Source organism: Carassius carassius, chromosome 10 (genome assembly GCF_963082965.1).
Source record: "Carassius carassius chromosome 10, fCarCar2.1, whole genome shotgun sequence".
Classification (NCBI taxonomy): domain Eukaryota; kingdom Metazoa; phylum Chordata; class Actinopteri; order Cypriniformes; family Cyprinidae; genus Carassius; species Carassius carassius.
In genome coordinates, this window is record NC_081764.1 from 27,202,955 (window position 1) to 27,214,821 (window position 11,867).

Genomic DNA, 11,867 nt, shown 5'->3' on the forward strand with positions numbered 1-11,867 from the left:
AGGTGTATGTTGTCCTGAATAACATAAAAAAAGGATCCGGTGAATTCAGGCACTGCATTTATGTTGTTACCGTGCTGCTTATCCGACTGATTATCTTCAAGCATGCGGTCATTTGCCTGCACAGGAATGACGTAGACACTATCTCTGCACTGTTGCTCGTTCTCATGCGTGATTTCACTGCAGATTTTACAAATCCAGGTCGAGTTTGTTAAAATATTGATGAGCAGCAGCAAATCATTTTTAGTTAAATCAGATTAGCCAGGTCTTTATCTGCATGCAATATTATGCAAGCGCCAGCCAATGTCAGCAAAACCTTGATTATTTTGTGCTTAGATGAAAAACGCAGCAACAAGGACACTTCAATCACTAACCGCTGTATGGACGACTGTCCCCTTTTCATTGTCAAAACAATAAAGAAGTGGCAGAGTCTGGGGTTATTTGTATTCATATATTTTCAAATATACAATATAAAACATTACGTTTTATACTATGACAATTGGCACATATGACTGTAGAGAATCGTTTTGTTGTAAAACAGTACATTCAGCGTTCATATAGCATCAGGCGCCACAGGAGACAAGAGGAGAGTGTCTGTTGCAGGCCAGCACCCCGGACAGCTCAGCGTCGATGACAACATCGTTTCTGAAACTAATAGAAAAATAAGATCCCAACACTGACGCACAGGCTAATAATTTACATCTCTCGCTTTAGCTCGGCACCAGATATCGTTATTTTGTTTCTTCTTCAAAAACCACGATGATACGAGTAGAATACTTTAAGCATGCATTAAGTAAACTATGACGAAACCCCAGATCGCGCTCGTGACATTCACTGGGTCATGAAGGTTGTATTTTACACATTAACGTAAACCTCCTCTCATGGAGGTGAGGCAAAATCCCCCGTCCGTTTCCATAAACCAGTAATAGAGTGAAACACTCTTCACACCTTCAGCAGTCGGGCCTTACATTCATTTCACCCTTTAAGGAAGGGTGTGGAGAGGTATCGGAGAGCTTCTCTCTCCCTTTAAAACGAGACAAACTTAGCGGTCCAGGTTATTATTCCATCTTCCGTTCGTATCGCTCGAGCCACCCTCGTTCTTTAGGTCTTGGAAGACCTCGGTGAAGAAATGCGGGTCGGAGTTGATCTGCAGCATTTTGGCACTCATTTTGTCAATGATCCGCAGGGAGCGCTCCCAGAACACCTCCTTGTTGGTTTCCACCAGGAAGGGCTTGAGAGGGTACGAGATCTCATTGCCCATGTAAGAGTAAGCCAGGTAGAGGCAGGTTAGAAAGGTGGCCTGCAGCTCGTATTCGCTGGAAATATCCTCGGTCACCGCCTCCCGGCAGAGCAGGTAGACGAACACCATGTTGGCAGGAGTGATGAAACCCTGGTCTTGCCAACCTTGGATGAGCAGTGATCGGTCGACGTTTCGGAACCACAGGATGATCTCATTTGGGCTCAGCTCTTTGAGTTTGTAGCACCTTCTGCACATGAACTCGCTCAGGCAGCGAAGGAGCTCTCCTGTGGAGGCTTGCACGATGACTCGTCTAGGCGATATGATGGAGCGACTGCTCGGTTGCCGCTGGACCGACAGGAGCTGCTTTCCGTTCTGTGATGCATTTTGGGTTTGATTGGATCGAAGGCTTTTATCCGGTACTGTAGGGACTGGCACTGCAAGTGGCCCAGGCTTCGTCTTGCGCTCCGAGCCTGATTGAGACTTCTTAAGATTGTCGGTGTTTAGCTGGTCAACGGGGTTATTGATCTGAGAAACGGGTGGGTTAGGGTTCACTTTCTTGGCACTCTTCTTCTTGGCCGAGGCAGCGACTAACCGCTTCCACGTCAGAGCTGATAATAGCACTGAATGGCGCTTGAGACTCTTCTCTGTTTTGCCGCTAGCTCCATCCGTCTTCTCATCCAGAATCCCTCCTTTTCTGGACGTGGGAGAAATCGAGAGCACCGTGCCCATCTTTTCCACTGACGACCAACACCCACCGGTCCTTCGGAATGCGCTGTCTCGCCTTTCGTCCCGTTGAGTGCCTCGGGGAGCTGCGACTTCAGAGTCACAGGTTTACGTCCATTTATGTTTCGTGTGACCACTGGGTATACAGTGGGGAAAACAGCAGTTGAGTTGATTAGGTTACCGTACCTATATAATAATCGATGCTCGCCTCAGTCACACGCGCTCTCTCCGCCACTCCTTCTGCATCCCACTGCGCGCGCAGCCTCAGACAGTGGGAGCAATGGGCAGGACTTTGTAATGTGTAGCCGGGCAAATAAACTTAAGGTACAGACCTGTAAACCGGGATAAGCCTTCTCAATCTGCCAATCCTGACGCGGAGTGAAAGGATTGATGTCTGCTTTCACCAACCAGAGAAGCCTGAAAAGCATTTGCCCACATCTTATATGAGTGTGTATATAGGCTAGACAGTCTCTTTCAGACTTCTATTTTTATACAAGTGCTTCAGAGTGTATTTATGGATTTTTCCCAACAATTGAACACTGTATCACATTATTGCAGCTGTTCAACATGTCAGCTAGAAAGGTAGCTTACAAACACAGACACAAAATATATTACGAAATTATGTCTCACAGTTGCTACACTGTATACAATTCTTTAAATAAGTATTTTTTGAAAAAGAAAATCAGTCCTTCTTCAAAATTACTAGCAATTTCTGAGTGAATACACCAAATGTTTTTACTGTGCAAGTCAAAAAGGGAAATAAGAATAACGAGTGTGAAAAATAGATAATAACAAAATCCAACACTTTTTCTTAATTGTGTATTCGTAATTGTATTTCACTAACCCCCCAAAAAAATATTTAGATCATTCTTACTTTTTAAATTGATAGATATCATAACACAAGAAAGCGGTCATTTAAAACCCTAGTGGTACAGGGCACCGGCGCAGTGCTTACAGCAGCCTCAGACACGTTCGCAGTATTATGCTCCACCTTGTGGACATTCATTTGTAGACAAGCATAACATAAAACACAAAGTCAATATCAGCATTGTGAAAAAGCCCACTATTATCTTTAGAGATGTTGTTATACACTGTAAAAAGAGGTAGACATGCAACTGTTACCTTAAAGATATTTCATTATTTTCCTGGAACACTTTAATATTCTTTTTTTTTCTTTTTCTGTGATGTTTGATATAAATAGCTAGTTGTCCGTAAAAATGAAGACAATTTCTCCTATTGTTATACAAGATTTCCTCTGTTTAATATATGACCTCTGATGTTGCAAACATGGATTTATTTGCATGCATGTAAATGGAAAAAAATGCAATGCCCTCTTTCAACCTATTTCTACGAGTTTGTGGAAATATTTCCAAGCTTCAAATATTAAAAAAGAGAAAGTTTGAAACTTTGTATTTCTCTATTTCAAACTATTTTCCCCTACCCTTTCCTACCCATAAAGATAGCCTTGTTGGTATATGCTAATATATTTAGGTTGATTCACGAATTTTTTGGTTACATTTTTCAGCATAATTTTAGCAACAAATGTATACAGTTAATAAAAAGCATGTGCAGGTACATAATGGACAAATTATATACAATTAGACCAACAATTGTTCTAAATCTAAATCAACTGTCTCAGTCAGGATCAGCACCTTGGACAGTACCAGTAGGTGGCAGTATGATTAATGTTTATTTTTGAAAGCAGCCATACAAGCCCAGACTCCCACCCAGTGTTGCAAAATCCACACATAAGCGACTTTGAGATTGCTTTTTCATGAAATTTCTTATTTATGTTAGTAGTCACAGGATGTATTTTTTGGGGGGTGTGGGGCTTGTTTCTAAAATACAGTGACGTATTTGGGCTTGTTAGTTTTTGGCACCTATAGGACAAACTGTGTGACTGTTTTATGATTATTTAGTGGATGATGATGTTTCTCTGTCTATCAATGCCAAGGGAATTGCAGATTGTTTGAATGAGTGCTATAAGTAGATTTCAGAGGCATGTATGAGTTCTCCTCCTTAGCACTGAAATGCGGCTGTTATTCATTCCAGAGGCTGATTTTAATGTAACAGTAAGGAACTTTTTAAATAATGAAATTCATAGTCATCAATGCACACATATTATATTTGTATATACACAGGAGAGAAAACAAATGTGCACCTCCAGCTCAAACACAGCTACTACAGGCGCAATTCTGTTTTTTATCTCTTTGAGCAGACTTCACAAGCAAAGGCTCACGTCCTTTCTCAAAGAACATCTCTGGCACTGAACCTCACAGCACCAGTGAAACCTACAATGACAGTTTTCCTCATATTCCAGTGTATTGTCTGCAAATCCTTTACCACAGCACAAGCTGTCACAGCCTTCCTGCCCTGTCTCTGTGCTGTTACACACACAACCCTGTGTGCCTTCTGTACCAACCCTTTGATTGGCATGACAGAAATCAGGTGACTCAGCTGAATAGATGAGGACATTACTATCCAGCAGAGGGGTATCTGGATCGATGGGAACAAGCAATTTACCATCATTCCCACTCATCACGCGGATGGCCTTATGGAAGTTCTGCATGAGGTAGTCACCAACCTGATGGAAGAGAGGCATCTTCCTCCAGCAGCTGTGAAGAGTGCAGGACCCAAAAAGGCCATGACATTTACACTCTGTCCACATTTATATCCGTATGGCCTGTAGGCACATAAGGCAAGAGAGAAAAGTGAGAAAATAGACAACATTTGCACTTTTTCTTCATCTGTTCATCTGTCCTGCATTTCATCCAGTCTTTTAAATTAAAAGCACCTCTGGGTGAGTTTGTTCAGATATCTCATAAGCCACATTTATTCATACAGTGCTTTAGACAACAATTACTTTTTCACAGTAGTTTCACTGTAATAAACAGGAAAATAACAGTGTTAATGATGAAAAATTCACAAATTGATGTGCAAAAAACATACTGGCTACCTTTACTGACTGTAGAAATGATTGTTGGTTTTATCAGTTTTCTTTTTAGTTCATTTATTTATTCATGTATTGGTACTTAACAGAGAATATTCATATTTAAAAAAAAATAAATCACAGTAAATATAAATATTAAGGTCATTCAAAGTTGTTTTTTATTTAAGTAAACTAAATTAGACACTGACTAACAGAATTTAGTGAGTGCAAAAAGTAAGTGGAAATATAGCTAACTTTTGTTTATTGTGAATATAAGGATCAAAAAGCTTTACAATTATAGTATTAATTATGGTCTTTATAATAAATGTTTTTACTTTTATGAATGTTTTTTTATTATCATTACATAAATTAAAGTTTAAATTAAACCATAAATAATTTTCGACAAAAACTAACACATTGTACAGTATGTTGACTGCTTTGAATATTGTTTAGTGTGCATTTTATTAGCTATATTATTAGTTATTTAATAAACAATTGTAATAAGAATCTCTGTGAATACCAGTGAAATTTCTAGTATTCTAGAAGAATCTCAGACTGCATAAAAAGTACTATAATATATGAACATTGGCAACCACAGACGGTACTGAAAGAAATACATGCCAAACTTTACATCAGGCTATGGTACGCCAGTAGGTGTATCAGTCTTTAAGAGTGAGTCATTCAGTAGAGCAAGTCATTCACTCAGTAGATTCATTCAAATCACTGATTCATTCAGCAATGAAAATGACTATTTTTGTCAACAGTATCAAAATAGGCAACATATATATATATATATATATATATATATAACACTGCAGGTGTTGAATGAGTGATGTAGATTTAAAATTCTTCTCTTTTCAGCCTTCTGTAGATATTTTTCCTCTTTTGAATAGTTGTGCAAATGTAATAGTGTTCTTTCCCTTTTGTTACTGAAGGAAATGAGAAAGCAAAAGTTATGTTTACTAAAATGTCCCATGTACAATGTTGTCCTTCTGTGTTCTAAGCCAAACCCTGAAATGGAAAGTACCAGCCTTCCTGCCTCATTGTTGTGCAGGTCGATAAGTGTCCTGATGTCACTCTTGCCTTTTCGCTGCCTGGTGTCCATGAACTGAGGAGACTTCTCATAGACAAAGTCCACATCATCTCCACAGCCCCTTGCTTCATCATCTTCTTGTTTATCAAACTTTGATAAAATTGATAAGAGTTCTAGTCTTTCTCTTAGGACAATCTTGGGATAAATTGGGAAGCCTTACATGGCCACTGATGAATATATATATACACATTTTGTTTTGCATCGGCCTCTTTAATTTATTAGTTAATTTATTTATTGCAAGATGCCAGCATAATCAGATGTAGTGCTTGAATTAATCAATTGGCAGACAATTATTTTGATGATACAATGCACACATGGAAAGGGACACTTCATTCTAGAAATTCATAGTAGTTATACTAAAAAGAAATCCAAGAATCGATGACCTGACACTTCTAAAAACACATTTAATTATTAAATATTAATACAATATTTCTAAACTGAACGGGCATATTTCAGAAACAAAAACACAGAAACCAAAAACTTAATATCCATCCATGCATTCTCCAAACAGCTTGCTGTATGCTCAGATAGTGACTCTGGGTGAAATTTAATTAATTAAATAATTTCTTCACCCAAAAAAAAAAAAAAATTGCTGAAAAAATATTCACTCTCAGGCAAGATGTAGATGAGTTTGTTTCTTTATTGGAACAGTTCTGATTTTCCGTTTAGTCCTTCAAATAACACTGGGTGCGTTGAAGAGGCAGAAGCCTCTGCGATCATATGATCTGGGCTTTCCGAGGGAGGTGGTGGCATAGTCACATTATTTAGTAAACTCTGCCATACAATCCTTGTGTTTATCCCAGAGACAAGTAAACGGCCTCGGTGTTCAGACGAAAACTGTGATCTGTGAATGAACAATGTCTGGCTCAGAGCCCCATACACTGTGAATACCACAACTGTGGGCCTGGACAATCATCTCCATCCACTAGAAAAGGTCTTTGACCTTCAAATGTATTCCTATGGTTTTATTCATTGTACTTTTTTGGGTGGACAAGTGGACATCTGGGGGGAAATGGGTAAACAGTTTCACAAAGTTTCATTGGTGTTACATAGTTTTTCATTTAATCCACTGTACCTCACAATGACATCAATATCTCACATTTCATATATGAGTTTGTATAATATGGAATATGAAAGCAAGTTCTTCTAAATAATTTCCAGATTTGTTCTCACCATGTGTTCACATTACGGTTTAAAAAAATGTTGCAAAGCATGAATGCATCTCTACACATGGCACTCCTTAGGCTTGCTCCCTTTTTACATTCATCTAAATGTAATGGGGAAATTTTATGGCACTCTGTTTAATGAATTTCTGTCACCTAGAGGAAGAATAAAACTACTAAATACTTGACTAAATAGTTCTCTTGTATCTGATCTTCAGCTTACATATGTTTTGGGTGCTTTACACTGAAAAATGTAAGGCACTGTTGAAAATGACAAAGCTGGTAACTACACACACAGAATCACATCAAATGTACAATAACCATTCATTTACAAAGTAATCCCGTAACAAACCCAACCCACTGTCAGATTATTTACTGTTTTAACAACCACAGAATTTTTTTCCTCTGTAACATCTATGGGACAGAAAGACACAGCAAAGCTCTGGGGAGTCCACTTTGTTCTTCAGTTGTAGCTGCAGGCATGCAGTAGAAGGAACAGATGTGATGCTCCAGGGGAGGACAAAATGAAAGAGAAAGCAAGGTCTGAGCTATGTTTTTGTGTGTATTGCACCATGTTTGTGCACATTTAAAGTCTGAGAGTGGTGTAATTATTTGCCTGTGAATAGCTGATTTCTGGGGGAAAAATTGGTGTGAACAAAGGCAAAGCATATGATTATGTTTGTGTGTATTTGGAGATAATGCAATTGACAACTCCTGTTTCAGGACCAAAAGCTATTGATTGATTTATTGATTGATTGATTGAAGGCAAAACATGAACATTTCACTTCTTGGTTAAAATAAGATTCACAAAATCAAGTTAATGCATGTTAGATGAGAGAACAGGAGTTAATGACGTGTTTGTAAATGAAGATCAGCGCAGACAAAGGCTGCAGACAGCACACCTTGTTTGTTATCTTTATTTTATAAGTGCACAAAGTTTTGTTGTTATTATGTCTGTATCCAAAAAAAAGTAGACCCTTTACAGATTCGATTGATGTATTGTTCTTATCTGTACGATTAAAACTGAAAGTGTAATTTAAGTTCTTTTCGGGGTTATCAGGAGAAAATGACTCAAAACGCGTATCCGCGTTAATCGACTCCAGAGGGTTAAAAGAAAATGTCAGACACCAATAGATGTACAAATGAGAGAAAATATCCTCTATCCCAGCATATCAGGCCATTAGCAGGGAAAACCCTGTAAGAATGGCTACTCCATCAAAGGGACATGGCATCTAAAGTGTGAGTGAATAGGACACAGAATGATTTCTGCAGAGTTAGAAGTAAAAAAAAAAAAAACTTTGTGGAATAAATACCAAACTGCCTGTCAACATGTTTGGCAATTTGAAAAAAATGTTTTAAACATAAAATACACATGATCAATTACTATAGTTTGTAACATAATCTAAGCACATTTTTACAATTAATATTTCAACACCAACCTTGTTGCTGTTGTTTTTGTGAAACACAAAAGGAATTTTGATGAATCTTTATGCAGCACTTTTCCAAAAGTGTTGCATAGTAAATAAAGCTGATCAAGTTTATTGGATTTCAAACTTACAATGAAGTCACACAATAGCTTTATGTAGGAATATAGAAAATTAAGTCATCACATCGTCGACTACTAATCTTCCTCTTCGCTGAAGTTCTGAAATCTAGTTTGCATTCACATTCAGGGTCAAGAACGCCAAAATATCTTTGTGTCATAACTGAACACAACATGCCAATTCAAACGTGTGGAAAGAAGAATGAGATTTGAGAATGGGAGATAATGTTCTTTAAAATTTTGGCCAAACCTTTCTTTACGCGAAACTACTATCAGTATGTTTCAGATTTTGGTTTGTCCCATCACTCTGAACTGTCATAGAAAGAGCTGCATGATAATTATTTTGTGTTTCATGGAAAAAATGACAGCAGACAAGTTTTAAATGACACAACTGCTGCCTATTTTGGACTTCGGTGTGTGGTATGTTATTTATGGTTGTGTTGGTTTATTTGACCAACTGGCACATCAAACCCAGTTGTCCTTATGAATTCCTAATGTAACTGTGCTGTGATTTATATTTCTTTACTCTTCATGTTATTATTTATTATTCTTGTTTTTATATATCCTCAATCTTCCTCTCTTTAGAGCCAAGTATGCCAGCACAGAGCTTGTAATCTGTGAATGTCTCTTTGTCTCACACGTTAGCTGTGGCCATTAACCAGACCCTCAATCACCACCTTGATGGCCATCTCATCTTGTTTCCAGGCAATCGCAATCATAAACTCCCTAATGGAATGTTTGTGGTAGCCCACGGTGACCAGCGTCCAGATCCAAACATGTTCCAGTCTGTCCAATATCTTCTAGAACATCACATTACCAATTATGATTGGTTCTACTTTGTCCAGGATGATACCTACGAAGCCCGAAAGGCTGAAGACCTTAGTACCTTAGTAAGCCACCTGGGCATGGACCTTCAGCTTTACTTGAGCCATCCCAGAGAGTTCATAGGAGGTGAAACCAAGGGGAGGTACTGTCACAGTGGACCAGGATTTCTACTATCCCGTGCACTACTTCTGAAGCTCCATTTTTTCTTGGAGCAATGCAGGACTGACATGGTAAGCATCAGACCCGATGAGTGGCTTGATCGCTGTAAGAGGTAATGATAAACCTCATTATATTTTTATGATCATTTAGAATTAAAAATTCTGTCATCATTGACTCATCTATTTTCTGATGAACTATTCCTGTAACTATATTGAAATTAAATCTCCAGCATATTACATTACCAGCCTGAGACACTGGCATAGACTACAGCGTAGGATAGGTAGTTTTAGAAAATACATGGATGGATATTATACATTTTTCACACATAATATTTTTGGGTGAACTGTTCCTTTAATTCTTGTTGGTCATTTTTAAAGAAGTTACAAAATCTAAATCCAAAATCTAAATCTAAATGACCAAATCTCAATCCAGGATCAGATCGTGTCTTCTGCTTTCCTCTAATCAGTTATCACAAAGGCAGTTACATTTATCATATCATGAGATTCCAATAAGGCACAAGCTCAAATAGTATTTATCCTAGGGGAAATGTGGCTAAGAGAGCTGTGTGCCGAAATAAGCTGAAGGAAGGGAGAAGGGGTATTGGGGGGCTCAGAGCCTGAACTATGTACAGATAATCCTGGCTAATGCTGAAAACAGGCCTGTGTTGAAAAAGTGGACTTTTCATGTAGCTGGTTTCCCTTAGTTGGCCATGTTTATGCTGGTCCCAAATTACTAAATTTTTAGTAGAGGTGAAAGAAAACTGTTGCGCTCTTAGCCTGATCTGATTGAATTCTGTTTTTTTGCATGATGCAAATTGCTAATATATGCATTACTGCTGAAATGTGTTAAAAGTCAAAATTTAAAAATGTAAAGAAATTAATGCATTTATTCAGCAAGGATGCATAAAATTGATCAAAAGCGACAGTAATAGAAAATACTATATTTGTAAATAAATGCTGCTATTTGCTATATTTTCTTTTTGTCGAAAAATCCTGAAAAAAATTATCATTATCAGTTTTGCAGCATAGCTGTTTTCAACATTCATAATAATAAGATTTTTTTCTTGATCACTAAATCAGCATATAATGATTTCTGAAGGATTATGTGATACTGAAGATTGGAGTAGTGGCTTCTGAAAATGTACTGGTAGCTTTGCTGTCATAGGAATAAATTGTATTTTAAAATATTTTATTATATATATAGGAATAAATTGTATTTTAAAATATTTTATTATATATATATAGGAATAAATAGTATTTTAAAATATTATATATATATATAATTTATTTATTTACAACAGTCATTTTACATCTGAATGATATAAAAAAAAATTACTGTTTTTTTCTATTTTAAATAAAATATATACAGGCTTGGTGAGCATAAATCTTACCGGGCCAAAACTTTTGTAATGGTAGTGTAGATACTCTGAACCACATGTCTCACAAAATACATCTGTAGCCCATTGACACAAGAGTAATGTTACAGGGACACAAAAATAAGACGTTTTAGTTGTACTGTAATTGCATTTAGAAATGTTAAAGCTTGATAAGCTTTTTCTGTTTTAACTTTTTTTTCTTTTCAATTTTTGCTATTTCTGTAAATATACATTTTTATTTCAAGAAAACTTTAAATAAATTGTAAGCTAATGCAAAATCATTGTCGATTCAGACCAATTAAAATAATTAAACCACATGGTTTCATAAAAAATATAAATATTTTCTATTTGTAGACTAAATGCTGTAAACTAGAAATCAGTTAGTGGTTTTAAATTTTTGGAAGCAAACCAGTTAAATACAAAGCCAAACAGCTTTCATTGGTCAACTCAATTACACAGTCAAGCGAACTTCAGAGTTCAGAATAATCATGGATAGATCCAATCATGACAAACAATAATGATGTCTTTAAGGACAGTCTAGGTGTTTAATTTTGGACATTTACGCAAAAAAGCAGTGACCTGAAAATAAAGCATCAGTAAGTGGCCTATTGGGTAGAGAGTTTGGATCCTAACCCTATGGGTTGTGGGTTCGAATCTCGGGCCGGCAATACCACGACTTAGGTGCCCTTGAGCAAGGCACTGAACCCCCAACTGCTCCCTGGGTGGCGCAGCATAAATGGCTGCCCACTGCTCTGGGTGTGTGTTCACAGTGTGTGTGTGTGTGTTCACTGCTGTGTGTGTGCACTTTGGATGGGTTAAA

At 37.4% G+C, this 11,867-nt stretch overlaps 1 protein-coding gene and 1 pseudogene across 1 annotated transcript; both read right to left on the reverse strand.

The window, feature by feature from the left end:
- Positions 1-434: 434 nt before the first annotated feature.
- Positions 435-2,237, reverse strand: LOC132152033 (cyclin-dependent kinase 5 activator 1-like). Its single transcript, XM_059560671.1, has one exon. It carries the CDS (start codon positions 1,964-1,966, stop codon positions 1,040-1,042), a length of 927 nt encoding a protein of 308 aa, XP_059416654.1. The 5' UTR covers positions 1,967-2,237; the 3' UTR covers positions 435-1,039.
- A 1,944-nt stretch (positions 2,238-4,181) lies between these two features.
- LOC132151424 (protein Wnt-6-like) lies at positions 4,182-9,377 on the reverse strand (annotated as a pseudogene).
- Between the last annotated feature and the right edge of the window lie 2,490 nt (positions 9,378-11,867).

What these genes read in the sequence shown, in the direction of transcription:
- LOC132152033 (XM_059560671.1), bottom strand. Translation starts at nt 1,966, where the DNA reads ATGGGCACGGTGCTCTCGATTTCTCCCACGTCCAGAAAAGGAGGGATT.